Source organism: Bos mutus, chromosome 24, assembly GCF_027580195.1.
Source record: "Bos mutus isolate GX-2022 chromosome 24, NWIPB_WYAK_1.1, whole genome shotgun sequence".
NCBI classification, from domain to species: domain Eukaryota; kingdom Metazoa; phylum Chordata; class Mammalia; order Artiodactyla; family Bovidae; genus Bos; species Bos mutus.
The window spans coordinates 34,662,297-34,689,233 of NC_091640.1; the positions used below are offsets into that span (position 1 = coordinate 34,662,297).

Genomic DNA, 26,937 nt, shown 5'->3' on the forward strand with positions numbered 1-26,937 from the left:
AACCAACACAATATTGTAAAGTAATCATCCTCCAGTTAACTTAATTAAAAAGATGCTATAAATTTATATCTTCAAATCTGAAGAAAATTTCTGCCAATTTGATGTATTACCCCCCATAAATGTCTTCGCTGTGTGTCCTGGATGAATTCTTTCTTTAGTGGGAGTGAAGTCCTATGAAGAAAGCATACGATGTTTCCTGCTGGAGCCCCGTCAGGTAGTGAGAGGTTGTGTGATAGAACTACATAGTTTTGCGTGTCTGAAGTTACCAGGTCATCTCACTTTCCATCTTGTGTGTTTCCGTGTAATCTGACAAGTGTTTAATGACTGTCCGAGATGGAGAGGAGTCATAGTAAGAGAGAGCGCCTCACATATATCACAAGGGCTGGGAGCAGGCTGGCCAGGACAAGTCGGGATAGAATTGGGAAAGGCTGTGAGTTCCTTGGGATAACAGGGGCCAAGTCTGACCTTTTGTCTGATGTTTATTGAATTAGTTCAAGGCATTTCAACAGGCAGAGCTGACCTTGCAGGCCATGTGGCAGAAGTTTACACAGGTGGCAAGGGCATTGAGAAACTTAGCAGACGAGAGAGGGGCAGGGTCCATGGCCCAGAATCCATACAGATGGAGGAACACTGAAGCACAGGGCTGGAAAGGTGACTGGGCATATTAGGAAGGGCCTCAACAGGGGACTTCGTATTTAATTCAGTCGGCAATGGAAAGCTAATGGAGCATTTTAATCAGAAACTCTGTCCTGATTAGAGCTCTAGGAAGATTAATCTCGCAGTGAGTGGGATGTGTGATTATGGATGGTTATTAGGAAAGGCTAGGAGTTAACCATGTCAGAGGGTATCACCTCATGGTCCAAGCGAAAGGTACAAAGGCCTGGGAGCTGAGAAGGCTGGTGCCACACCCCTCCCATGACTTTTTCCTCTTGACACGTACCATTCCCATCTAGCTTACCTGATGGCTTCCCACCGCAGGCACTCGCATCTCCAACAGTGGCGGTGGGAGGGCCCCGAGCCACAGAAGGCTGCTGAGCCTGTACTGAGGGCAGACCAGGTGCCGGGGGGTTAATCTCCAGGATGCCTCCACCAGTGGTGAAGTTAACTGTGCGTGCTTAGTCGCTAAATCGTGTCCGCCTCTTTGCAACCCCATGGACTGTAGCCCGCCAGGCTCCTCTGCCCATGAGATTTCCCAGGCAAGAATACTGGAGTGGGTTGCCATTTCCTTTTCCACCAGCTCCCTTGCCACTCGGTTGAGATAACTTTGAGCTTTGTTCAACAGTTTTCCAAAGTGCCCCAATGGGACTGAATCCCAGTCATGCACAGCCACAAACTGCTGGCTAACATTCCTGATTGCTTCCTACCCGTTCTGACTCACCACTCCCCTGCTCCCACTCACTGCTATACCTTCAAATGAACCACTCACCTTTGTCCCAGAGGCCTTCTGAGAGAATCTAATATACCAGGTCTTTACTCGAGTAGAAAGAAGGGATTGCCTGTGTGTCCTGCAAAGATTCTGGAGAGGAAGAAGCTATAGGACTTGGAAGTGTATTGACTGTGGGTTAAGGGAAAGGAAGAAGGCAATGTCACCTACAGTTTTAACTAAGAAAATGCAGACATCATTCATAGGAAAATGGGAAGTTAGGGGAAGCATTAGTAATTTTCATGAAGAGATAAAAGGGTTTGCTTTGGGGCATTTTGAGTTTGAAGTACAGATAGTACTTTACTTCTAGAACTTTAGAATTTGCATCTGGAGCTCAGGAAGAAGGAAGAGCCTGGGGATTCAGGTTTAGTTGGAGCCAAAGGCAACAGGAGAAGGGGGCGGAAGAGGATTAGATGGTTAGATAGCTTCACCGACTCAATGCACATGAATTTGAGCAAACTCCAGGAGATAGTGAAAGACAGGGAAGCCTAGCGTGCTGCAGTCCATGGGGTCAGAAAGAGTTGGACACTACTGAGTGACTGAACAACAAGAGGTATTTGGTGAAGCTGTGAAGGTAAACGGGACCTCCAGGAGCTGAGTGTGGACCAGAGAATGAACAGATGCAGGCCTATGACAGAACTTCCGGAACTGAATCCTCCCTTTTGGGGTGGTAGGAAGAATGACAGGAACTAGCAGGAAATGGAAAGCCAGTGGCCGGAGGAGGATGGGACACAGTCATCACGGGAGCCTAGGGAAGGGCTGGAACCAGGCAGATGAGGCCAGAAAGGCTCTGTGTGTGCTGAGTTTCAGAATGCTGGGAGCTTTGATCTGTTAAGGGAGTGTAATTTCCTCGGTTTTGTCTCATCACAACAAAAATTTGAAGCGATGGACGTTAAAGCCCTTGGCAGATCACAGCTCTCAGATAGTGTTACAGCACAGTTTTATTTAGATAAAGGAAAATACATCCTCGAGGCCTGAGCGCATGCGGACCCAAAAGACATGAAGAGAAGAGGGAAAGAGAGCATGCACGTGCGGGAGAGAGACCCTGGCCTTTTGGCTCCTCTTTTTATATGTTTTTTCCTCCCCCTGGGCCTGCCCTATGTAATTGGGCTAGCCAGGAGTGCTGTTTGTTCTACCTGAGGGCCTCGATCCCGTCCTCGGACCTTCCTTTCTTCTATTTTCACGGGCTTTTCCCTTCCTTGTCTTTTAGCCACCGCCATTCTGGACTGCTTTTTTCTATTCTAACTACCTAACATTCCCCCCTCAAGAGATGGGAGGCCCAATTCTTTGGGAATAGGGGCATCAAGGTCTTTCTGGCTACTTCCTGCTGAACTGGGATGGCGAGGGGCATTGGGCCTCCCCCTTTTTCTAGTCTCAGGCCTCAGAGTCCTTATAGCGGTGTCCATCTAACGGTCAGTGATATTTTCCATGGTCAGCGGTAGTTTTATATATCCTTGTTGAACTTGCACTGCATGCTGTGGCTTGTTGACCTGGGCCAAGACAAAATGGATTCAGTTCAGTTCAGTTCAGTTGCTCAGTCGTGTCCGACTCTTTGCAACCCCATGAATTGCAGCACGCCAGGCCTCCCTGTCCATCACCAACTCCCGGAGTTCACTCAGACTCACGTCCATAGAGTCAGTGATGCCATCCAGCCATCTCATCCTCTGTCGTCCCCTTCTCCTCCTGCCCCCAATTCCTCCCAGCATCAGTCTTTTCCAATGAGTCAACTCTTCACATGAGGTGGCCAAAGTACTGGAGTTTCAGCTTTAGCATCATTCCTTCCAAAGAAATCCCAGGGCTGATCTCCTTCAGAATGGACTGGTTGGATCTCCTTGCAGTCCAAGGGACTCTCAAGAGTCTTCTCCAACACCACAGTTCAAAAGCATCAGTTCTTCAGCACTCAGCCTTCTTCACAGTCCAACTCTCACATCCATACATGACCACAGGAAAAACCATAGCCTTGACTAGACGGACCTTAGTTGGCAAAGTAATGTCTCTGCTTTTGAATATGCTATCTAGACAATTGATAATACATGGAGCAATCATAAGCAGCATCAATATGGCATAATAAGGACTAGTAGGGGCATTAGTCAACTCCAAATTCCCATTGCCAGGATGGCTCAAGTGCCTTCTTATTCAGGGATCAGAAGATCTATCTCCTGTCTGTTTTGAAGTACAACCCCTGCCAAGCCGTTGGCTCTTTAGAGCTGTCCTGAGAAATCTTATCCCCAGAAACTAGATTTTGGGGGTGTTCATTAGAATGGCACTCATTTGCAGTCCTGAATAGGTATCTGAGATCTCTGGGGGCTCACAGGTGTATTGAGTATCCTCTTCTGTTTTCTTCCACGGCTTGACTCGTGAGTAGGAGTCATGTCCTGGTACTTTGACTGCTGTAGGGGTAGAAAGTATTACAGGGTAGGGGCCCTTCTATGTGGGCTGGAGTTGAGCCTTTGGGGACCCATCTTTCCAGACTTTAATTAGGACTTGAGTCCCTGGAGCATATAGTGGTGACCTGTTAGAATCTTTTGGGTCCTGGTTCACACCCCACAAGCGTATATCCTGTTGGAATTGACCAATGGCCATGGTATAAGACTGGGGAGTCTGAGCCTCTGGATCTAGGAAGAGGTCATTGACATAAACAAAAGGTCTCCCATATAGCATCGCATAAGGACCAAGACCAACCTATTCCTTAGGGGCAGTACGGATGTGGAGGAGAGCTACTGGTATGGAAGCTCCTTTCCATCCCAGGGAGGTCTCCTGGGTTATCTTTTTTATCACTGATTTTAAGAATTGATTGGCTCTTTCTACTTTTCCTGAAGACTGAGGGCTCCAGGTACAATGGAGATAATAAGTAATGCCCAGTGCTTTAGAGACACCTTGGGTGACCTTAGAAGTAAATGATGTCCCACTGTCACTTTGTGATGACCTGGGCAGACCAAATCTTGGAATGATTTCATGGAGCAGATTTTTTATCACTTCCTCAGCCCTCTCAGCCTGGGTGGGAAAGCCTTCAATCTATCCTGTGGATATATCTATCATGACTAATAGGTATTTATACCCTGGAGGAACTGGCATCTGAGTGAAGTCCATCTGCCAGTCCTCTCCTGGGTGGGTCCCACGTCGTTGGACGGGCTGGGCCAGCTGGGGTCTTTGAGCTCCTTGGGTGTTGTTAAATTGGCAAGTGAGGTAAGAGGAGACCACTTGCCTTATAGTCATTTGGAGGCCTGTTCTTCTGAAAGACCTTTCTAGTAATCTTTGGAGGGTCTTTTCCCCTAAATGAGTGGTGGCATGTAAGCAGTTAACCAACTTCCACTGGAGGTTCTGAGGCAGAAAAAGGAGTCCCTCCTTTTGGAACCACCCCATATGATCTTCTTGAAAGCTCTCACTCATAGTTTATGAGTCTCACCTTCAGTATATGAAGGAGTTTCTGGCAAATTAGTCTGCGGAACTAAGGTGGCAACGCCTATTAGGTCATTGTTCTGTAATGCTGCTCTCCTAGCTGCCTGATCAGCTGCTTGGTTCCTCCGTGCCACTCCATGCTCCCTTTTCGGCGTCCTTTACAGTGGGAGACTGAAACCTCAGTGGGCAGATGGACCACCTCCAAGTCTAAGGATTTGATCACCATATTTGATTGGGGACCCTCAGGTGGTCAAGTGGCCTCTTTCTTTCCAAATAGCAGCATGTGCATGTAGCACCAGAAAGGGATACTTGAAGTCAGTGTAAATGGCTACTCTTTCTTTCTCCCAGCCCTAAAGCTAGAGTCGGGGCTATGAGCTTAGCTAATTGGGCTGAAGTACCTGGTAGCAAAGGTTTAGCCTCTATGGTCTCAAAATTGGAGACTACTGCATACCCAGCTCTTCTTTTTCCGTCCAAGACAAAGCTGCTTCCATCAGTGTACCAGATTTCCTCAGGATTGGTCAGAGGATCTTCTGACAATCCCTCTTGGGGTTTTGTCCATTGGTCCAAGGTTTCTAGGCAAGAGTGAAAGGGGGAGAGCCCTCAGGGGTAGGCAGGAGGGTGGCTGGGTTAAGAACCTCACAAGGGGATATAGTGAGGCCTGGATTTTCCATCAGCACTACTTGATATCTGAGGATTCTTTGATCAGTTCAGTTCAGTTCAGTCACTCAGTCATGCCCGACTCTTTGTGACCCCATGAATCACAGCATGCCAGGCCTCCCTGTCCATCACTAACTCCTGGACTTCACTCAAACTCATGTCCATCGAGTCGGTGATGCCATCCAGCCATCTCATCCTCTGTTGTCCCCTTCTCCTCCTGCCCCCAATCCCTCCCAGCATCAAAGTCTTTTCCAATGAGTCAACTCTTCACATGAGGTGGCCAAAGTATTGGAGTTTCAGCTTCAGCATCAGCCCTTCCAATGAGCACCCAGGACTGATCTCCTTTAGGATGGACTGGTTGGATCTCCTTGCAGTCCAAGGGACTCTCAAGAGTCTTCTCCAACACCACAGTTCAAAAGGATCAGTTCTTTGGCGCTCAGCCTTCTTCACAGTCCAACTCTGGTCCACACAGTCAAAGGCTTTGTCATAGTCCATAAAGCAGAAATAGATGTTTTTCTGGAACTCTCTTGCTTTTTCCATGATCCAGTGGATGTTGGCAATTTGATCTCTGGTTCCTCTGCCTTTTCTAAAACCAGCTTGAACATCAGGAAGTTCTCGGTTCACATATTGCTCAAGCCTGGCTTGGAGAATTTTGAGCATTACAGAACAGCTCCAAGGCACTGTCAAAAGACAGAAGAGTGAGTGCTTCCCCCGTGGTTGGGATGATCCTCCCACTCATTAGCATATGAATTCACCCAGCTTGCAAAACCTAGCCAGACCAATTCCTTTGGTGGAAGCACTTGCCCTCTGCAATGGTCCACACTCTGAAGAGTGTACTTCTCTCTGAATCCTAACAAATCCACCTCTCACCTATCTCTGTGTCTCTCACTGAATTTTTGCAATGAGACATCAGAGCCTGAGCTTCATTGGGTCCTGAAGCCACTCATCATGGGTTTTGGCCAGGCTTAAGTCCCAGGAGAGAGGAGCTGAAGGATGGGAGGAAAAAGCAGAAGAAAAAACGTGCCAAGGAATCCCCTTCATAGCCTGCTGGAAAATCTGCTGAATACCTGACCTGTGCTCACAGTTTTCATTGGCTTGATCCTTGGCACAAAGAAGATTAAGGACAGAAGAACCCCCACCACCTTGGGTAACAGCTACTGGGGCTCAGCAGAGAGTGGAGCCTTAGGGACATACTGAGAAGTAGCCTCTCCAGAGTCCCTACTTGTGCCCACTGCCGCTCGCCTGTTCGTGGCGGGGTTTGAGGAAACAAGAAACGAGAGATTTTAAAGGAATAAAGATTTTGTTAGGCATATGTCCCTCCAGCCATAGCACCGAGGGCCTCCTACCTTAACCGGAGGTCTTCTGGAATCTGAGACAGCCATGTGAGCTTTCTGCTGAGTTAGTTTTTCCCTGTTCCGGTTTCCAGCACGCTGGGCTTCTTGTCACTTCCCCTGCACTGGGTTTTCTTCACGTTCTGCTTCCACCATGGGAGCTTTCGCTGAGTTGGGCTCCTGCTTTGCTTGGCCTCCTCTTTGCAGGGGTCCGCGTCCAGGTTGTTTCAGCCAGGTTAAATAGATGTTAGGGGAGTGTGTAATTTCCTTGGTTCTGTCTCATCACAACAAAAATGTGAAGCGATGGACGTTAAAGCCCTCGGCATGTCACAGCTCTCAGACAGTGTTGCAGCTCAGTTTTATTTAGAAAATAAAGGAAAATACATCCTCAAGGTGTGAGGGCATGCCAACCCAAAAGATGCGACGTGAAGAGAGAGGGCGCGTGCGCGGGAAAGAGAGCGAAAGAGAGCATGTGCTCTCAGGAGAGAGACCCCTGGCCCTTTGGCTCCTCTTCTTATGTTTCTTACCACCCCCCAACCCCCACCCCCCGGGCCGTCCTATGTAAATTGGGCTAGCCAGGAGTGCTATTTGTTTTACCTGAGGTCCTCAGACCTTCCTTTGTTCTATTTTCGCGGGCTTTTCCCTTCCTTGTCTTTCAGCCACCGCCCTTCTGAACTCCTTTTTCCTATTCTAACTAGCTAACATTTCCACACCAGCGTTATTGGTTTCCAACTCAGTGTAATCCATTTGGGAGAAAAACATTAAGGGAAAGAGAAGCTCCTATCTCTGAGGGTCCCAGATAATCGATTTGCTTATTAAACATCTCATGGAATCCTAGTGCTTTATGATAACTAGTTTACTTACTACAAACATAAACCCTGAGCTTTGCTACTTTGTGACTTTTGGTAAATTACCCAACCTTACTGAGCTTTGGGTTTCCCACTTGTAAATAAGGAAACAGCTGTTATCCACAGGCATTCCTGGCACTAAGATCCTAATAATTTTCCCTGGCCATTTTTAATCATACCCTAACTCTGTGTGCAGAGAAGGCGATGGCACCCCACTCTAGTACTCTTGCCTGGAAAATACCATGGACTGAGGGGCCTGGTGGGCTGCAGTCCATGGGGTCGCTAGGAGTCGGACACGACTGAGCGACTTCACTTTCACTTTTCACTTTCATGTATAGGAGAAGGAAATGGCAACCCACTCCAGTTTTCTTGCCTGGAGAATCCCTGGGACGGGGGAGCCTGGTAGGCTGCTGTCTATGGGGTCGCACAGAGTCAGACACGACTGAAGTGACTTAGCAGCAGCAGCAGCAGCAGCAACTCTGTGTGTGCTTTCCTGGTGGCTCAGTGGTAAAGAATCTGCCTGCAGTGCAGGAGATGTGGATTCAATCAGGAAGATCCTCTTGGAGAAGGAAATGGCAACTCATTCCAATATTCTTGCCTGGAGAATTCCATGGACAGAGGAGCTTGGTGGGCTATAGACCATGGGGTTGCAAAGAGTCAGGCATGAGATTAAACCACCACCACCAACTCTGTGTGTATGTTCATGTATCTGTGTGTGCAAGTGTGTATACACATGTATACACTTACTTCACTTGAAGCCTGCATAACAAGAATATGTGTTGGTAACTGTTTATATTAAATAATACAGAAAATTTAAAGCTATGCAGTGTGAATAAACACAAATACAGTAAAAATGCTAAAGGATATTTTTTTCACCTGAATTTTTGTGACAAATTCTGCAGTTACTATGAATAAGCATGGTAGTAGACATTGGTCTGTTTAGATTTTACATTGAATTTGTGCCCCTCAAATGCATTTAATCACAAAGTATTTTTGGAAGTATCTCAGCTTCATCGTGTATTAGCTGTTCTTGAGTTTACAGGAATTATTTAACCTCTCTAAACTCAATTTTCTATTAATAACTCAGTTTCCTAAATAGGATCTGCCTTGGGGTTTTGTGGGCACAAATTTAATTATTCAATAAGTGTTAGCCATTGTAAATCCTGTGAGGTTAACATTTGTCTTTTGGAGAGTTTTATATTTGCAGATCTCAAAAAGATGGTAGTAGGAAATAGGAGTGTTTTAACCTTGAGTTTAGTTGCAGGGATCAGTGAAAATTGAAGTTTTCTCAGACTATGCATTAGTGATTGAATGGTGGGTGACACATAATCTTCCAGTCATATTTTATTGGAATATTACCATCCGGGTTGTACAGATAACTGGTTTTGGCTTTTTTATTAGGGCAATGTTACCAGATTTATCTCTTTGTTGTTAAGTTTCTAGTTATTTTATCTCATGCATACTTTATTCATGCACACACTCTCACATACATTGTACAGACAGGATTGCCCTCTGTTCCCAGATCTCAAATAAAGCATCTGTGAAGCTTTTCTGCTGGAAACAGAGCCCTTATTGATGGAGTTCACATGAAAATCATTTGTTTTAATGCATTATGTATTGAGGCATAATCAGCTTTACATATTTTAACATTTTAAGTGTCTGTTTTCAGTGTAGCGCAGCTGGGGTTATATGGAAGTCTTATTGTAAAAGAAAATATCTAATTAATAAAGCAGACTGCATGTTGCTTGATCTAGAGTGAAGGCAGTGTCAGAAAAAAAAATCACACTCCTTCACTGGTAGACAGCATTCAGGTTATACCTGAGCAGGAAGGAGTTACAGTTTAGATTTTTTTGTGGATTATTGAAAACCTTTTTTGTTTGCTTGATTGTGTTGTTGTTTTTTTTTTTTTTTAGTAAGAATTACTTTGGGGCTTGCCCAGTGGCCCAGTGGTAAAGAATATGCTTGCCAGTGCAGGAGACAAGGGTTTGATCTGTGGTCCAGGAAGATCCCACATGCCATGAAACAGCTAACTGCCGCCGTATGCTGTAGCTACTGAAGCCTGCACGCACGTAGAGCCTAGCTGGAGTAGCGCCTGTTTGCCACAACTAGAAAAAAGCCTATGCAGCAATGAAGACCCAGCACAGCCAAAAATATAAATAAATAAATAAAATTATATATTAAAAAATAATTGCTTTGGCATTGTCAGGCCTAAATTGTTGTTGGTTTCCTATAAAAAAGTATCGTTCTCCACTTTTTCTTCCTAAATTGACTCTGTTCTTTAGTTAGAGACACATTTGAATAGAGTATTGCATATCTGTCTAATTTAAGGTATTTATATTGGTCTTGTCCCATTTCCCTCCAGACTTCCTTGTGTGATTAGAGTCTTTTGTTAGTGCCAACTCGGGTAGTACTGACTCTAAATGGCATAAATTTGAACTGCAAGACAGAAAATGGAAAATTATCCTGACTCATATAGTGTGTGCAAACAAAGGTCATTTTCTTCCAGTTATGACTTTTTGCTCTTTTTTACATTTCTGTGTTACACAAATGATTCCCCTCCCAATTTTAATTTTTGTGCTTTACCTGTTGTTGCTTGCAGACGCCAAGGACTTACTGTTGTTCGAACACTGAAGACTTGGAGACAGTCATTCACCACGTCCACAGTCTGTACCCTTCTGCTCCATTTCTGGCAGCAGGAGTGTCAATGGGAGGGTAAGATTTTTCCTTTCTAAAATGTCCTAGAGGGAAGTGGTCCTAGTGCCTGTCTCTTTCTGATGACCATAAGCTAAATGGGCATTTAAAAGCAAATGTTTGGGTTGCTCATATTTTATCACATATGGTTGGATGAAAATGTTAGTTGCTCAGTCGTGTCTGACTCTCTGCAACCCTACAGACTGTATGTAGCTCACCAGACTCCTCTGTCCATAGTATTCTCCAGGCAACAATACTCAGGTGGGTTGCCATTCCTTTCTCTAGGGGGATCTTCCTGACTCAGGGAGCGAACCCGAGTCACCCTCATTGCAGGTAGATTCTTTACCATCTGAGCCACCAGGAAAGCCTAGCCTCATTTGTGCTAATTTTTTGTGTGTTTTTGTTGTTGTTGTTGTAGTAATAGTGAGCTTTAATAAAAAACAAAATTTTTATTATATGGCATTTTGCTGTGCTTAGAGGACCTAAACCATTGTCCAAAATCAGCAAACACATGGAAACAGAAAATATTTTTTCTTAATTCTATAGTCAATGTATCTGTCAATTTTCAAAATGTCTTGCGAGCATGCTTACTTGAAAATGAACAGCTTTACAAATGATGGGCTCTGAAAGATTGGCTCTCACCGTAGTTTTTTAGACTCTGATAAGCATAAAACTAAGAAGCAAAGAATACGTTTCTTACATTAGCATGGAAGGTCGGACTTGACCTACTAAAAAGGAAGAAGTCTGAATCAGGGCAGAAAACCCAGACAAAATCTGTGAATTGTGCTTAAAGAAAAGTATTTCACTTTTTCCTTTGCCCCACAATGAGAACCTTAAAGGACAGGGTGGCAGCTGAACTTTCTTCCCTTAGTCATATAAATTCTTGAATTTTTAAAAAGCCAGACTTTATGTAAACAGGCCCTGATTCTTTATTCAGAGGCTCCTGGGAAATGCCTATTCTTGTCGAGTTGAAGTCTCAGTGCCTGAAGGCAGAACTTGACCATTAGCCTTTGCAGCTGGTTGAATATTAATGTCTTGTAAATTGTTGAAAGGGAAGTCCCCTTTCTAGTTGCCTAGCACTGTGACATGTTCCCAAGTGGGTTTACCACTCTGGGATGTGGTTTATAGGTTGATACATTTTTTTCCTTTTGGAGATGCAGCAGACAAAAGCATCTAAGACCCTTATGCCCAGACTGGGTGATCCCCACGCCTGTTATGCCTGGGGCCAAGCAGCAGTTTGAGCCAGAACTAAGTCTCACCAAGGAATCCACGCTGCTCGAGACCTGGTCACATTCCAGTCTCCCATTGGGTTCCTAGACTAGCTTTAAAAATGTATAGAAATTTCCAAGTATATATGAGTAGAAAGAGTATGATTCCTCATAAATATTCATCTCCCCAGCTTCAATGACTGTCAATTCAAGGATAATCTACCCTCCATTCCTTCTCAACTCTGATTACATTAAAATAATTTTCAGACATCATTTATAGAGATTTATGGGTCTCTGACAGGTAGAGTCTCTTAAGAAACAATAACAACAACCCACCACAGTGTATTATTACACCTGAACAAAGCTAACAGTAATTCCTAAATGTCATCAAATATTCGATGTCAGTATTTCATTTCACTGTCAATCTGTTGGCTGGTTTTTACAGTTTGTTTGAGGCATGAGCCAGATAAAGTCCACATATGGACAGATTATGTCTCTTAAATCTCTTAATCTGTGAGTTCTTTATCTTTTCTATCTGCTTTTTTTTTTTCTTGGTGAAAAAAGGGAGTCTTTTTCTTATCAAAGTGACATGGCCTTTTTATGGGGTGATATCTTGATGTTATTTTACTCCTGAGTAATAACCAGGAAGTGTCCCCACCTACTCGGTCACAGCTATTCTTGGTGCTTCCTGCTCCTTCAAGGTTCGTTTCTAGCTCTTTCAGTTTGCCCTTTACACCAGCCTCACAGAAACCTCTTGACTGCCAGCCAAAGAATTGGGCCACCACAACTAGACACTGGAATGACCCCTTTGCAGGAGAGAAGCATTATCCCTTAACTAGCTTAGGGAGCTATGTACAATAAAAAAAGGAATGCAGTCGTTATGAAGAGTTGTTCTCAAAAGGGAAATCTCCAGCCTGAGGTCTCTGCCCTGGATCAGGAAATCACTGAAGGAGATTCTGACATGATGGAAATGCTGAAGCTCTTGGTTTTTGGCATCTGTCCAGCCTGCAGGTCACTTAGTCTACAGCTGGGATGAATTTCAAAACACAGCGTGGAGCCATTTCTGTCTTTTTGCTGTAACATTTCCAACAAACCTCATTCAACAACAGCAAAAATACCCAAAAAACAGCAAACCCCGAAATCTCCATTTTTGATCTAATATCTCTCATTCACTCTGTAGTCCATCTGGGTTGGAAAAAAAAGAATGAGAGAGAATTTTTACTCATTTCAGAACCTGAGCAATTGGAGAAATAAAGGATGGAAAATAGAAACAGAATTTATACTATTATCCTTTCTCTTAGTTGTAAATGTCAAACTTGGATTTCTGGTGTACTGTGTTACATTCCATGCTTGTCCCTTTTACCAAAGTAAAACTAGAGTAGAATCAGGAAAAATGATAGAACAAAAGGAAAAGAGGAAAATATGTGAAAGGAGATAAGGACAAACAGCAGGAGGGAGCAGGAAAAGAAAACAAGTGACTTTAGGGTTGATTGCTCTGCCACAATTGAGGAAGTCTAACTCTAGACAAGGAGCTGTAGGGAGCGAGGTGTGCATGTGTGCCAAGTTGCTTCAATCATGTCCAGCTCTTTGTGACTCCATGGACTCGAGCCCGCCAGGCTCCTCTGTCCATGGGATTTTTCAGGCAAGAATACTGGAGTGGGTTGCCATGCCCTCCTCCAGGGGATCTTCCCGAACCAGGGATCAAACCTGCATCTCTTATGTCTCCTGCATTGGCAGGCAGGTTCTTTATCATTAGTACCACCTGGGAAGCCCAGGGAGCAAGGATGCACAGACAATTGGAATGGCCATCCAGACCAATTACTCCGAATCTCAAGGTGAGACCCAGATCAATCAGTTTTTAAAACTCCTCAGGTGACTTCAGTGTGCAAACACATTTGAAAACCACTCCTTGTGATTTTTCACCTGTGCCAAGCATTGGCAAACCACAACCTGGAGGCCAAATCTGACTGTTTTTGTGCAAGAGCCAAGAATGGTTATTATATTTTTCAATGGTTGGAAAAGAAGAATTATTTCACGACATGTGAAAAGTATATGAAACTCAAATTTCAATGTCCATATATAATATTTTATTGAAACACAGCCATGTCCATTCCTTCACACATGTCTACGGCTGTTTTAAAATACAGTCACAGGGTTAAGTATTGATGGTTGTGACTGAGTTTTTAGGGCCACCAGAACCCATTTGCTTTGTGGCCCTTTATAGAAAAATTTGCCTGAAACACTCCTCCCATAATAAGTTGAATACTCAGCTAGGGGGCCAGGGGCCAGGGAATTGCAAAGTTTTAATAGACCCCAATATAATTTTCAAAAAAGAAAACCACTCTTACGATGGATTTTCCTGATGTTTTACCTCCAAGAAAGATACACATTTAACTAACAACTGTATGCTTTGTCCCATTCTCAAATTCCCTATCCATATTTATCCATTCTCAAGATAAATATGTGAACAGAAGGAAAGAAAGAAGGTATTTTCACGGTTTTCCAAGATAAAGGGTTAGACACACTGGTTTATATGTTTCTTCTCCGTGGTTAAAAGTCCACAATTAGAAACAGGATGTCTTGTGATATAGAACGAATTAATCACTGTGTTCTGTTTTTCCTCATTTTAGAATGCTGCTTTTAAATTATTTGGGCAAAATTGGACCAAAAACTCCTTTGAAGGCAGCTGCAACTTTTTCAGTTGGTTGGAATACCTTTGCTTGCTCGGAGTCACTGGAGAAACCACTGAACTGGCTGCTTTTTAATTATTATTTGACAACTTGCCTCCAGTCTTCCGTGAATAAGTAAGTCATTTTAAACACCTAATGTCTCCAAATTTTTCGGAGTAAGTGCCACAGTAAAATGTTTTAGAGGACAACACTGCTAATGTATATATATATTTGTTATATGCACTATTATGTTATATACAGTAACAAATTAATCCTTCAATTTCAATATGTACAAAAATAAAAAGATTTTATGTATAAGCTAAAAATATAGATAAGAGCTCTGATGTTTTCTTTCTGTACCACAATGTACCTTGTACAACCTCTAGTCTCTGTGCCCCATTTTGAAGATCACCATTTCATTACTGTTCTAAATTATTCTAAAAGAATAAAAATATTAGTATTGAATGTGTTGAATAACTATGGGCTATTTCCCTGGATTTTCTACTTGTTGCTAATCTTATTAGTACCTAATTCTCCCCTGGGTAGTAACTAATGTGTTAAGTGTTTTCAGAGCTAAATAATGTTTTTTAAAGCTTGTGTTATGAACATAATATGTTTTAGAGGCTTAGGAGCATGCCCCTAAAATATGGATATTCTCAGCCCCCACAATTCTTAACATTACCAAAATATTATCTGTGAATTAGTTTTTTTCTGAAATTGTTTCAGTTCAGTTCAGTTCAGTCGCTCAGTCGTGTCCGACTCTTTGTGACCCCGTGAATCGCAGCACGCCAGGCCTCCCTGTCCATCACCAACTACCGGAGTTCACTCAGACTCACGTCCATAGAGTCAGTGATGCCATCCAGCCATCTCATCCTCTGTCGTCCCCTTCTCCTCCTGCCCACAATCCCTCCCAGCATCAGAGTCTTTTCCAATGAGTCAACTCTTCGCATGACGTGGCCAAAGTACTGGAGTTTCAGCTTTAGCATCATTCCTTCCAAAGAAATCCCAGGGCTGATCTCCTTCAGAATGGACTGGTTGGATCTCCTTGCAGTCCAAGGGACTCTCAGGAGTCTTCTCCAACACCACAGTTCAAAAGCATCAATTCTTCGGCACTCAGCCTTCTTCACAGTCCAACTCTCACATCCATACATGACCACAGGAAAAACCATAGCCTTGACTAGACGGACCTTTGTTGGCAAAGTAATGTCTCTGCTTTTGAATATGCTATCTAGGTTGGTCATAACTTTCCTTCCAAGGAGTAAGCGTCTTTTAATTTCATGGCTGCAGTCACCATCTGCAGTGATTTTGGAGCCCAAAAAAATAAAGTCTGACACTGTTTCCACTGTTTCCCCATCTATTTCCCATGAAGTGATGGGACCGGATGCCATGATCTTCATTTTCTGAACATTGAGCTTTAAGCCAACTTTTTCACTCTCCACTTTCACTTTCATCAAGAGGCTTTTGAGTTCCTCTTCACTTTCTGCCATAAGGGTGGTGTCATCTGCATATCCGAGGTTATTGATATTTCTCCCGGCAATCTTGATTCCAGCTTGTGCTTCTTCCAGTCCAGTGTTTCTCATGATGTACTCTGCATATAAGTTAAATAAGCAGGGTGACAATATACAGCCTTGACGTACTCCTTTTCCTATTTGGAACCAGTCTGTTCTTCCATGTCCAGTTCTAACTGTTGCTTCCTGACCTGCATACAGATTTCTCAAGAGGCAGATCAGGTGGTCTGGTATTCCCATCTCTTTCAGAATTTTCCACAGTTTATTGTGATCCACACAGTCAAAGGCTTTGGCAAGTCAATAAAACAGAAATAGATGCTTTTCTGGAACTCTCTTGCTTTTTCCATGATCCAGTGGATGTTGGCAATTTGATCTCTGGTTCCTCTGCCTTTTCTAAAACCAGCTTGAACATCTGAAAGTTCATGGTTCATGTATTGCTGAAGCCTGGCTTGGAGAATTTTGAGCATTACTTTACTAATGTGTGCTGCTAATGTGAGATGAGTGCAATTGTGCGGTAGTTTGAACATTATTTGGCATTGCCTTTCTTTGGGATTGGAATGAAAACTGACCCTTTCCAGTTCTGTGGCCACTGCTGAGTTTTCCAAATTTGCTGGCATATTGAGTGCAGCACTTTCACATAATCTTTAAAAAAAATAAATATATAAGTAATCTTTAAAAACGAGTCTTCAGAACAATTACCTGCTATTATTCCTGCTATGTCTGATTAAGTAACTATTTTGTTGTTGTTTATTGTTATTTAGTTGCTAAGCTGTGTCCAGTTCTTTGCAACCCCCTGGATTCCTCTATCCATGGGATTTCCCAAGCAAGAATATTGGAGTGGGTTGCCATGGCCTCCTCCAGGGGATCTTCCCCACCCAGGGATCAAACCCACATCTCCTGCACTGGCAGGCAGATTGTTTACCACTGAGCCACCAGGGAAGGTCAATAAATATTTTATTGAGTAACAACTTTATGTCCTGTGCCAAGTTACTTATTATTAGGTGTGTTTGAGATGGGAATGACTTTTTTATTTTTGAAATTTTGTTTCCAGGCACCGGCATATGTTTGTAAAACAAATTGACGTGGATCATGTCATGAAGGTAGGAGAGAAACTTTATGTAATACTTTTATTTCCTCTTTTGATGCCAAGAACATATATAGTTGGTTTCTGTTTTTCAGGCTAAATCCCTAAGAGAATTTGATAAGCGATTCACTTCTGTCATGTTCGGCTACCGGACAATTGATGACTATTACACCGATGCCAGTCCAAATCGTAGACTGAAGTCAGTAGGGATTCCAGTGTTGTGTCTGAATTCTGTGGATGATGTTTTTTCACCCAGTCATGGTAAATTAACATCTTTGTATACCTTTTGACATGAATCAACTGTTTAAAAATAATGTTCTTTGTGGGAAAATACAATAATAAGAAACAAAATGTCACTCATATACTGGTTTCCACTGTGATAAACAGAAAAAAAATAGCTTGATACTCATAATTTAGTATATAAATGCTTCAGATCACTTTAAACATTTTCATATATTCTTCTCTAGTCTACTGTGAGAGCCTCAGAACAAATTATGGCTCTCAGTATTTTGCTTGTATTCATTCTTACAACCTTTCCTTCTTATCAAATATCTGTTCTTTGGACAGGCTATGTTACAGTATCTCTACCTCAAGAGTACATTGACATAGTTGGCCTTTTCTTCCTGAGGTTCTTATACAGAAAGCTTTGTAAAGGGGAATATTACTCCCCTTTTAAACCTAGAAGAGAGCTTGAGACTTTATTAATAAGATGTCCTTGGATAACTCAATGAATGTAGCACATTCAGACAATAAAGTCATATTCGAAGGCAAAGAGTTTGTTTTACCCCGGATACTGTATAGAAGAAAATTATGCACAAGTTAACTTCCTCATTCTCTTAATTCAAGATATACAGAATTTTGTAACAAAGGTATACGTACCTGTGTTCATACATTAAAGCAATGTAAGATGCCTATCAGAAATCATACCTATCTTAAGGATAAATAGATTTGACCTCTAATTTTTTTCTAATGAAACTTCACAAAGCTTCTTATAAAACCTTTTCTTATTTCTCCCCTAAATATTTAAAAAAATTTTCCCCAAGTACTGTATTAAACTATTCTGAGTACCAACACAGCACATATGTATTGCCAAAATTTCATAAAATCCCCAGTTTTTTAAAAATGTCACTTTACCATCTCTCTGAAGAAGTGAAGTGAAGTGAAGTGAAGTCACTCAGTCATGTCTGACTCTTTGTGACCCCATGGGCTGTAGCCTACCAGGCTCCTCAGTCTATGGGATTCTCCAGGGAAGAGTACTGGAGTAGGTTGTCATTTCCTTCTCCAGGGGATCTTCCTGACCCAGGGATTGAACCTGGGTCTCCCGCATTGTAGGCAGATGCTTTACCGTCTGAGCTACCAGGGAAGCCCATCTTTCTAGGGGATATCATTGTGTGATTTATGATTAAATCAAAGTAGTTTTAGACAGATGGAACTCTTGGCCTTTGACCACAAATCAAAAATTAAACTGTGAACTGTTTTTTTGGCCACGTTGTACAGCCTTGTGGGAATTTAGGTCCCCAAACAGCAATTGAACCTGGGCGCTCGGCAGTGAGCACGTGGAGTCCTAACCACTGGACTGCCGGGAAATTCCCTAAACTGTGAACTTTAATATCAGTTGAATAACATGGAGATTGTTTAGCCTATTTTCATTGGATTAAGGAAGTCTAGTATTTCTGCATCTGTTTTTATATTTCACAGGCCCTTCTTCCACCAAAAAAAATTTCCCAGCATTTAACTTGTTTTGACCTTGGTTGAAGTTTAGACTCATTATTTCTTATTCTTTCCCAAGCCACACTGAAAATAGTAGACAATTGTCTGCATTCTGAGAGCACAGGCAGCCAACATCTTTCACATGACTCCCATGGCCCAGCCTTTTGTTCTCCTGACATGACTGTAACTATCAGTGTGTTAGAAATTCCTGAGTGTATCCAGAATGTGAAAGTGGGGCTCTTAATAATTCCATCAGAGACAAATGAAGCACTTTAAATCTAAGCCCTTAATGTAAGATGATAAAGGAAAAGAAAAATAGTATCAAGTCATTTCATCTGCCCCTCCCCTTAAGTTCTCACATCTGATCCCAAGATAGATATTCTGTTTTAGGTGTAGCTGGCTGGATAAGGATCTGAGTTCAGGACCCATTTAGGACAAGGACTTGGCTTCCTAGGCCTTGATTTAGGGTCTCTAGGTTTATTCTTCAAAGAATGTAGTGAAAGGTCAGTTTTAAACAGGCATTTGGGGTCCTGCGGCAGCCCTTTCTTGAACTGGTCTCAGTTGTCCTACAGTAAAATTACCTTCCGTTCCATTGAAGGGTGTGGAGTAGGGAGAGCTTAACTATAAATAAAAATTCAGAGAAGAAAAAATATAATCACCAATGTTTTACCACCCAAAGATAAACACTGTTACCACTGGGGAGTATTTTATGCCATTGTTTTTTTGCTATCTATATATGTTTTTATAAATCGTATCTATAATTTTGGATTCTTAACACAGCCACCAATTGGCCTCAGGAATCTAACTTCATGTAAAGTTAACCAAAGTCATACATAGTGAATTTATAACTCTCACAAAGGTAATAAGATTTGTTTTTTTTCCCTTCGTGTAACACCTAAGTGGGAATCTTATAGCATAATGGAAGTATTCACCATTTCTTGAATTATTTAATTTCTCAAAAGAAGACTAGGCCTGTACTTCTGTTACAACCAATCGAATGATTCTTCCAAAAATGATGATCCAGTACATGAATGTGAACATGAACTGTTAGAAGAATATGGGTGGTTAATATAAATTAGATTTATTTGATTAGCCATTCTCATTATGAATATTTGTTTAACGGTATTTTGGTTTAAAATGATTAGAAGTGATAAAGTTGCACACTTTTCCTAACAACAGTTAATATATATTTTTCTCTCTCCTTCCCCTCTCTTATCCACCCTCCCGCCCGACCATCCCCCATTTTTCATCAAGCTATTCCAATAGAAACTGCTAAGCAAAACCCAAATGTTGCTTTGGTCCTTACTTCTTACGGAGGCCATATTGGTTTTCTGGAGGGAATCTGGCCAAGGCAGTCCACCTACATGGACCGAGTCTTCAAGCAGTTTGTGCAGGCCATGATCGAACACGGACATGAGCTCTCAAGCATGTAGTTCTTCAGATGCACTTTGTCTGAACTACCATACACAAAGGCAGCTCAGCTTAGTGCACAGCTCTTGACTACTGTATATAAAGCAAATAAGCCAGCAGGTGGTGAAGAGGTCCAGAACGACATGCAGAAACTACTTTTTTGGAGAAACAAACAACTTTGTTGCAAGAAATAAAATATAGATTTAGATGGCAATTTAGGTAGATTTTATTTTTACTATGCCTTACCAAGTATGACCTTAAATAAAGTAGTACAAACATGGAATTGCACTTAACCAAAACTGGTGTATGTAAAAAGATTTTAATTCCTCAGGGTTTTAATTTAGGCTAGTATTTTTTTAGATTACTTATTTTAGGTGATTTATCGTACTTTAGTAATTGTAATAGGACTTTGGTTATTTGAATGTAAGTTATAAGTTGGCACATTCCTAAGGGTATTTATACCTAATGATAGTAACATGAAAACTAAACATAAAATACAATGTGCTAAATCTTTTATGTATCTTAACTTTGAAAAGCAAATGAAACAATGTTAGACTGACTTTACATACTCTTTTACTCTGATAATATTAAATTAAGGCTGACTTATGTTTTATAATGATTATAGTTCACATGATTATTTTTTAAATAGTATATGTGTATACATATATATCATTATATGAAATAAATTCTACCATTTTAAATTGTTTCTTTGTGAGTTTTTAATCCACAGAAAAGTAATCCTGAGAATGTAATTTATGATCATTTCATAAGTGTGTTAGTAACAAATATTAAAACTGTTTTGTTTCACTGATTCCAGAATATTGGGCTCCCACCATTTGTTCCAATTAAAAGTGCTTTCAGCTACAGGAAACCCATCTGACACTGATTTGGGAATAATAATATTTAATTATCTTGCATCACAAGAAGTCTCCAGGTAAGCAGGGCAGGGCTGATATAGATGTCCATCAGTGTCATCAAAAAAACAGGCTCTTTCTGATGCCATATCCCTGGCAGTCAGGATAGCTAGTTATCTCCTAGACACAAGATATAAAATGAACTCTAAAATTCATATGTAGGCAAATGACTGTGATACACTCAAGCTACCAGACCTTAAAGTTGGGCTTCCCAGGTGGCACTAGTGGTAAAGAACCTGCCGGCCAATGCAGGAGACCTAAGAGACACAGGTTCAATCCCTGGGTCGGGAAGTTCGCCTGGAGGAGGGCATGGCAACCCACTCCACTATTCTTGCCTGGAGAATCGTATGGACAGAGGAGCCTGGCAGGCTTTAGTCCATAGGGTTGCAAAGAGTTGGACATGACTGAAGCAACTTAGCACGTAGACACAAGATGGCAGCTCACACATCACGTTTGTACCCTGAGAAGAAAAAGGCAGAAGGAGTGGGGCCAGACACATTAAAATACAAGAGAGACCATGTTGAGGAATCTCTCCTATAGAAAAGCCAGCACAGGTATGTAAAGATATAGACTTGCTGCCGCTTTGGACATTCAGGATAACCTATTTTGTAAGGGAATGGGCAAATTATGACACATCCACAGGGTAGAGCCATCAAAAATAATGAGGTGGCCCTATGTGTAATAATTTATAAAGATATTTCTGATAGCTTATTTAATCTAAAACAATCTGATTCATATATATAGGGTCACATTACAAAAAAATGCAAACAAACTTTTTGGCCAGTCCAATATAAACAAAAATAAAATATAGCTCTACATGCATGTGATAGTGTGTGTGTTTTTGTGTGTTAATCGTAATGAATTGAGCATTTTTAAGTGCTGATGTGGAGGGTCACATTCTCCCCAGTATCTCCACACTCTCATATGCTTTGAGAAAGAAAGGCTGTAGTTTATTTCTACATCCCACGACTTAGCATACTGCCTGGAACAGAGCAGGTCAACAATAGCTGAATAACAGAGGTTTGTATAAGAATGAAAATACTACCGTGTAAGCCAGATCTCTGATTTGATAAGTTAATTTGAAGTATACTCTGAAGTCTTTTCTAGCCGTCTCCTCAGTTTCTGTTGGTTATTATCATCATTAAACATTTATTCAAAGCCTCACAGAGCATTGTTTTAGAAATAGGGATACAGAAGATACATGGGCTTTCTTTTTCTTTCATTTTTGACACTGTCCTATACTACACATTTTGTTACATCTTGAACCCAGTGCTAACACATATATTTTGTTACAGATCCTCCCCAGCCGGTCCCCAAAAAGGCACCTTCTGCCTGGTGTCTTTTGAGCCAGTAGATCAAGACCAAATGTGGTCACTTGGCTTCCAAAGAAAAGTTTTAGTCTTTGATCAGAGAGCCAAGAGATGCAGGTCCGGCCCTGATGGAAGGGTACATCTTACATACAGATCAGGAGCTGGGAAGAGGAGGGGTTTTTGCAACCTCATTCCAAGTCAGAACATCTATTAAAGCAGTGTCTATTTCCCCTGTAGACTTCAGTGCCAAAATGGCAACAAAAAATCTCACTGTTGCTCTGAACCTAAGAAAGTGCTGGTCATGAGGTAAGCATCCGGCTTCTTGGAACTTAATTTGGAGTCAGTGAGGCCAAACTGCAAGGTCAGGTGATAAAGAATACTTAGGAAATATGCTATTTTAACTACAGTTCTCACTTAAAAGAGTCTTCCAGTCCTAACCTTTTCTACAAACAGGCCAACATATATAATAGAAACTGGTGTTTCTTGTCCTAAAATATGTTATATAATCTTGTCCTAATGATATATTGTTGATATCAATATTGATACCTAAAGAGGTAAAAATTGTTGTATATTTTATTCTTTTAAATTTTATTTCTCAATATTTATATATTTAGAATATAATTTAGAATATACAATATTTATATATTTTATTTCTTGAATATTTATGTATTCAAGGCCTTGTGATAAAAAAGTTTTCACTTTGTCACATGCATTATCAAGCTGTGAATTATTCAACTGTGCTGTTTATCTCTATTCTAAAATTAAGAGAAGCTTCTTCCAGTTCTATCCTTCAACCACTTAAATGTGGGAATTACTTTGAAAAATGTAAATGGTGAGAATTTGACAAGACTAATTTACCTCACTGAGTTATCTCTTTTAAATAAAGACAGTAATTTGGACCAAGTAAGAAAGACTTCACTGTCAGTTAAGACCATGACTCAGTATTAACTTATTACAGGACAACTGTTTATTTGTGCCCTCTATAGAGGGTTGTCCTCCCCCGGAGTTAGACACTGGTACCCAAATTTTGCAAGCAGTACAATGATCATATCTAGACCATCTATACTTTCAGTTTATTGTTAATTATATTATCAAGCATTCAGTACCAGCTGCATATGAATAGACAGGCTGTCAGTGTATTAACAGAGCAGAATGATCACAAAAGAGCATTACTCTCTTTTAACTGTCAACTTACTAATTGGTTTCTGCAAGTTTTAAATATCTTATCTGCTTTACTCTACCTATGGGCAGATAGCTTCAGATTTTTTCCCCCTATCTTTCCAGCCTCAAAATGGAACATGCATAGTGCTTAATTCCTGGACTCTGATAGTGGTTTTTTTCCTTCTAATGCCATATAGGAGTGATGCAGTATGGCCTTTGAAACCTCTAGGTTTTCTTACTAGAATTAAAGGGACTCTGAAAAATATGTCGAACAATAAACTATCATATATGTTTTCATGATATATATTCTAGAATATATGAATAGATATTATAGATAAGATATATAAATATCAATATATGAAGTAAAAATGCCTAATATTCTCTATATTTACCTAGAGCTCTTTATTATCATTAATCATAGTTCCTACTATTTTTAAGATCATTTCTTGGGAAAGAAGTTTGGGCTTGAATTCAGAGCACATGAGGTTGATTCTTGGCTCTGCTATTAATTCACCATTTGACCTGAAGGAAATCATTTGTCCTGTCCAGACTTTGATTTCATCTAGAAAATACAGATGGTTAAAAATATATATATAGCTAGAAATATCAATGTTACAGAGTTATTATGAGGATTAAAGAAATACTAATAACATGTGAAAATACTTTATGAACTGTGACAGTGCTATATATAAAGTACTATGTTGCTATGAAAAGATGTTTACTATTATAAACCAAAACCAAATAACATTTTATTACTAATATAGCTTTCTCTATCTAAAACGCGTTGGGTTTAGGGTAGGGGGAAAAGTACATGTTGATCTCTGTGGTGATACTAACCTTGATCCCTTGGCTAAGGTGGTGTCAGTCAGGATTCACCACAGAGAAGTTACTAATTTTTCCTTTGTAATTGATTCAGGAGTGGGGTGGGGAAGGGAGGAGGGCCTATTTTGAGACTATGCAAATATCCTGTTTGTTTAAATTTCTTTCTACTCATTGGTGGATCTTATCTTGCCTGTAGCAAGGTACTGTTGCATTCTGATGGTCTTTTTCTATTTCTCACATTCCTTCTGTGTTTATAACGGAAATCCTTATGAAAGAAAATGCTGTCACTTTTCTCCCACTGGCCCCATTTCTTTGTTCAGGTGTTGACATCAGTATAGATTCATGAGTATTTTTCTTTGGCTTGTAATTAAATATCAATACTATCCTTATTTTATTGTTCAATTTGTTTCAGTTTGGGCATTCTGGATGGCTTCTATGTCCCTTTAATATGCCTTTTTTTTTTTTTTTTTTTAAGTGGGTTGGCATCACCAGATGGTCTAGTCTCATATTTTATTTTCTCTAGTCCAGTCTTGGAATCAATACAGTTCTTCAAGGAGTCCTGATTTCTTTTATTAAAGAATGGCATTTAAAAACCAAGATACTGGGACTTCACTGGCAGTCCAGTGGTTAAGACTTTGCCTTCCAGTGCAGGGGTTGTGGGTTCAATCCCTGGTCAGTGAGCTAAGATCCCACATGCCTCAAACTGCCCCACCACCAAAAAAAAAAAAAACAAACCCAAAACATAAAACAGAAACAATATTGTAACAAATTCATTAAAGACTTTAAAAATGGTCCATGCCCCCCCCAAAAAAAAAATCTTAAATAAAAAAGAAAAATCAAGATCTGGATGTAGATATGCTCATTGCTACAGGGGTCCCAGTGCTTGTAGCCCTTTTCAATGGAGTTAGGAAAAAATTATATGTAAATATAATGCATGCACATGTCTATATTTATCTATCATCTATAAGTAAACAAGTCCATCCATACTGACACCTCTGACTCCAATTCAGCAACAGAATGAATTATCATTTCTTATTTGTAATTTCTTCCTCTAAGTTAGAAACCTGGCTCTGATGGTCTACAATATATTTACTTATTTACTGAACAATACAACTAAAAGTAGATAAAGTCGTTTCAGAATTTCTAACCTACACTCCTGTGAGAAATTTACTTAACTTCACTCAATGTGGTTATGTGACTCACTTGTAATACACTTAGATTCATTTGTGATTATCTGTATTCCATCCTTCTTACCACATCCTGATGGATTTTTAAAACTTTATATAAAGTTTACTCTTTGTGATGAACAAGTCCATGAGTTTTAACAAATGCACAGAACTGTATGTCCCCTACCACAGCTCCCTATTCAAACTTACTATCACCTGCCTAATTCCCCCATGATACGTATTAATAGAAACCCATTCTCTCCATCCCCACAGAATCTGGCAACCACCAACCAGCTAATATTTATTAGCTGTGCTTTCTGAGGGCAAAAACAAGGAATTTATAAACTTTTTTTTTTTTTGCCACGACACACGGCTTGTGGGATCTTAGTTTCTTACCAGGGTCAAGGCAGTGAAATGCCAAGTCCTAATCATTGGGCCACCAGGGAATTCCCTAAGACTTCGCCTTTCAATCACTGAGTCATACTGTTTAAGAAGCTGTGAAAAACATAGCAATGAAAAAGAATACCATCCATGAAAAATTATTGAGAAAAAATTAAACTTGAAGCAGGTAAACTTCAAACTTCCAGTTTATAGGAAGTTCAGGGGTCAAAGGAACATGTTAAGAGACCAAATGGGGTGCAATCAGTAAAATGAAGAAGTCAGGAAACTTTACAAGTTGCATGGAAAAAAACCAAAATGGGGTAAAAAAACAAATCAACTGCAAAAATATCATCCATAAAACTTTATTTTTTTTGGCCACACCATGTAGCTGGTGGGACCTTAGAAACCTGACCAGAGATTGAACCTGTGTCCTTGGCAGTCAAAGTATGGAGTCCAACCCTAACATTGATCCTGTGGTTATATTTTTTAAAACTGCCCTTATTTTTCAGGAATACACACTGAAACATTTATAGATGAAATATCTCACATCTGCTTCAAAATAATCCAGTGGGTCATGGCAGAGGGTAAGGGTGGGGAGATGGGTGGCAATACAGATGAAACAAGTTCGACCAGAGCCGACAATTGTTGAAGGTGGGTAGTGACTATATGGGAGCTCAGTGTACCAGTCTATTCTGCGTACGTGTGAAAGGTCAAACAGAATGAAAGTGGAATATAATCCCACTAGGAAATACTTATTCAAAGATGAATATAATCAATTACTATCTACCAAACCACTTCAAAATCCTGCTGAGAGTAGTCAGTTCAGCAATACACTGCAAACGATTAATCAAGTAGAACATTCCCATTTTTACAGGGGCCTCATCCCTTAAAGCAATGGAGGATACACTGTGACAACCAACTTGCCCAGCTATAAATTCATAGGCTCTTTGTCACATATATAGACTGGCCAAATTCCATTTTAAACCTCGAATAATGTGTAGAATTGTTACCTTTACAATTTATCCTGTCCTTAACAAGTCAACTGAACAAAGCAGGAATAATATTGTAGCACAGGGGCTAAGAGGTCTCTTTCATTAGAAACTGTATCACACAGGAATGGCATTTGGCAACAGATAATACAAAAAGCAATTTACTATAGTTTGTTCTAAAGTAGTATTTTTTTGTTGCAGAACAGTAAGTTCGGGAGAAGACAGTTGCTGGCACTGGTTAAACACCTTAAGAATG

The 26,937-nt window shown here is 40.7% G+C and overlaps 1 protein-coding gene and 1 long non-coding RNA gene across 2 annotated transcripts in view; one reads left to right on the forward strand and one right to left on the reverse strand.

The window, feature by feature from the left end:
• The window catches only part of LOC138985379 (uncharacterized), a 34,650-nt gene extending 24,384 nt beyond the window's left edge, over positions 1 to 10,266 (reverse strand). Inside the window, exon 1 of the long non-coding RNA XR_011462442.1 lies at positions 6,826 to 10,266. This is a non-coding gene — a long non-coding RNA (uncharacterized lncRNA). The remainder of the gene's footprint in view (positions 1 to 6,825) is intronic.
• ABHD3 (abhydrolase domain containing 3, phospholipase) overlaps positions 1 to 20,659 on the forward strand; it is a 49,848-nt gene extending 29,189 nt beyond the window's left edge. The window contains exons 5-9 of the mRNA XM_005898883.2: positions 10,258 to 10,370; positions 14,188 to 14,361; positions 16,786 to 16,834; positions 16,914 to 17,079; positions 19,783 to 20,659. Coding sequence (XP_005898945.1) covers positions 10,258 to 10,370; positions 14,188 to 14,361; positions 16,786 to 16,834; positions 16,914 to 17,079; positions 19,783 to 19,961 — 681 coding nt within the window. The 3' untranslated portion in view covers positions 19,962 to 20,659. The remainder of the gene's footprint in view (positions 1 to 10,257; positions 10,371 to 14,187; positions 14,362 to 16,785; positions 16,835 to 16,913; positions 17,080 to 19,782) is intronic.
• Positions 20,660 to 26,937: the final 6,278 nt, after the last annotated feature.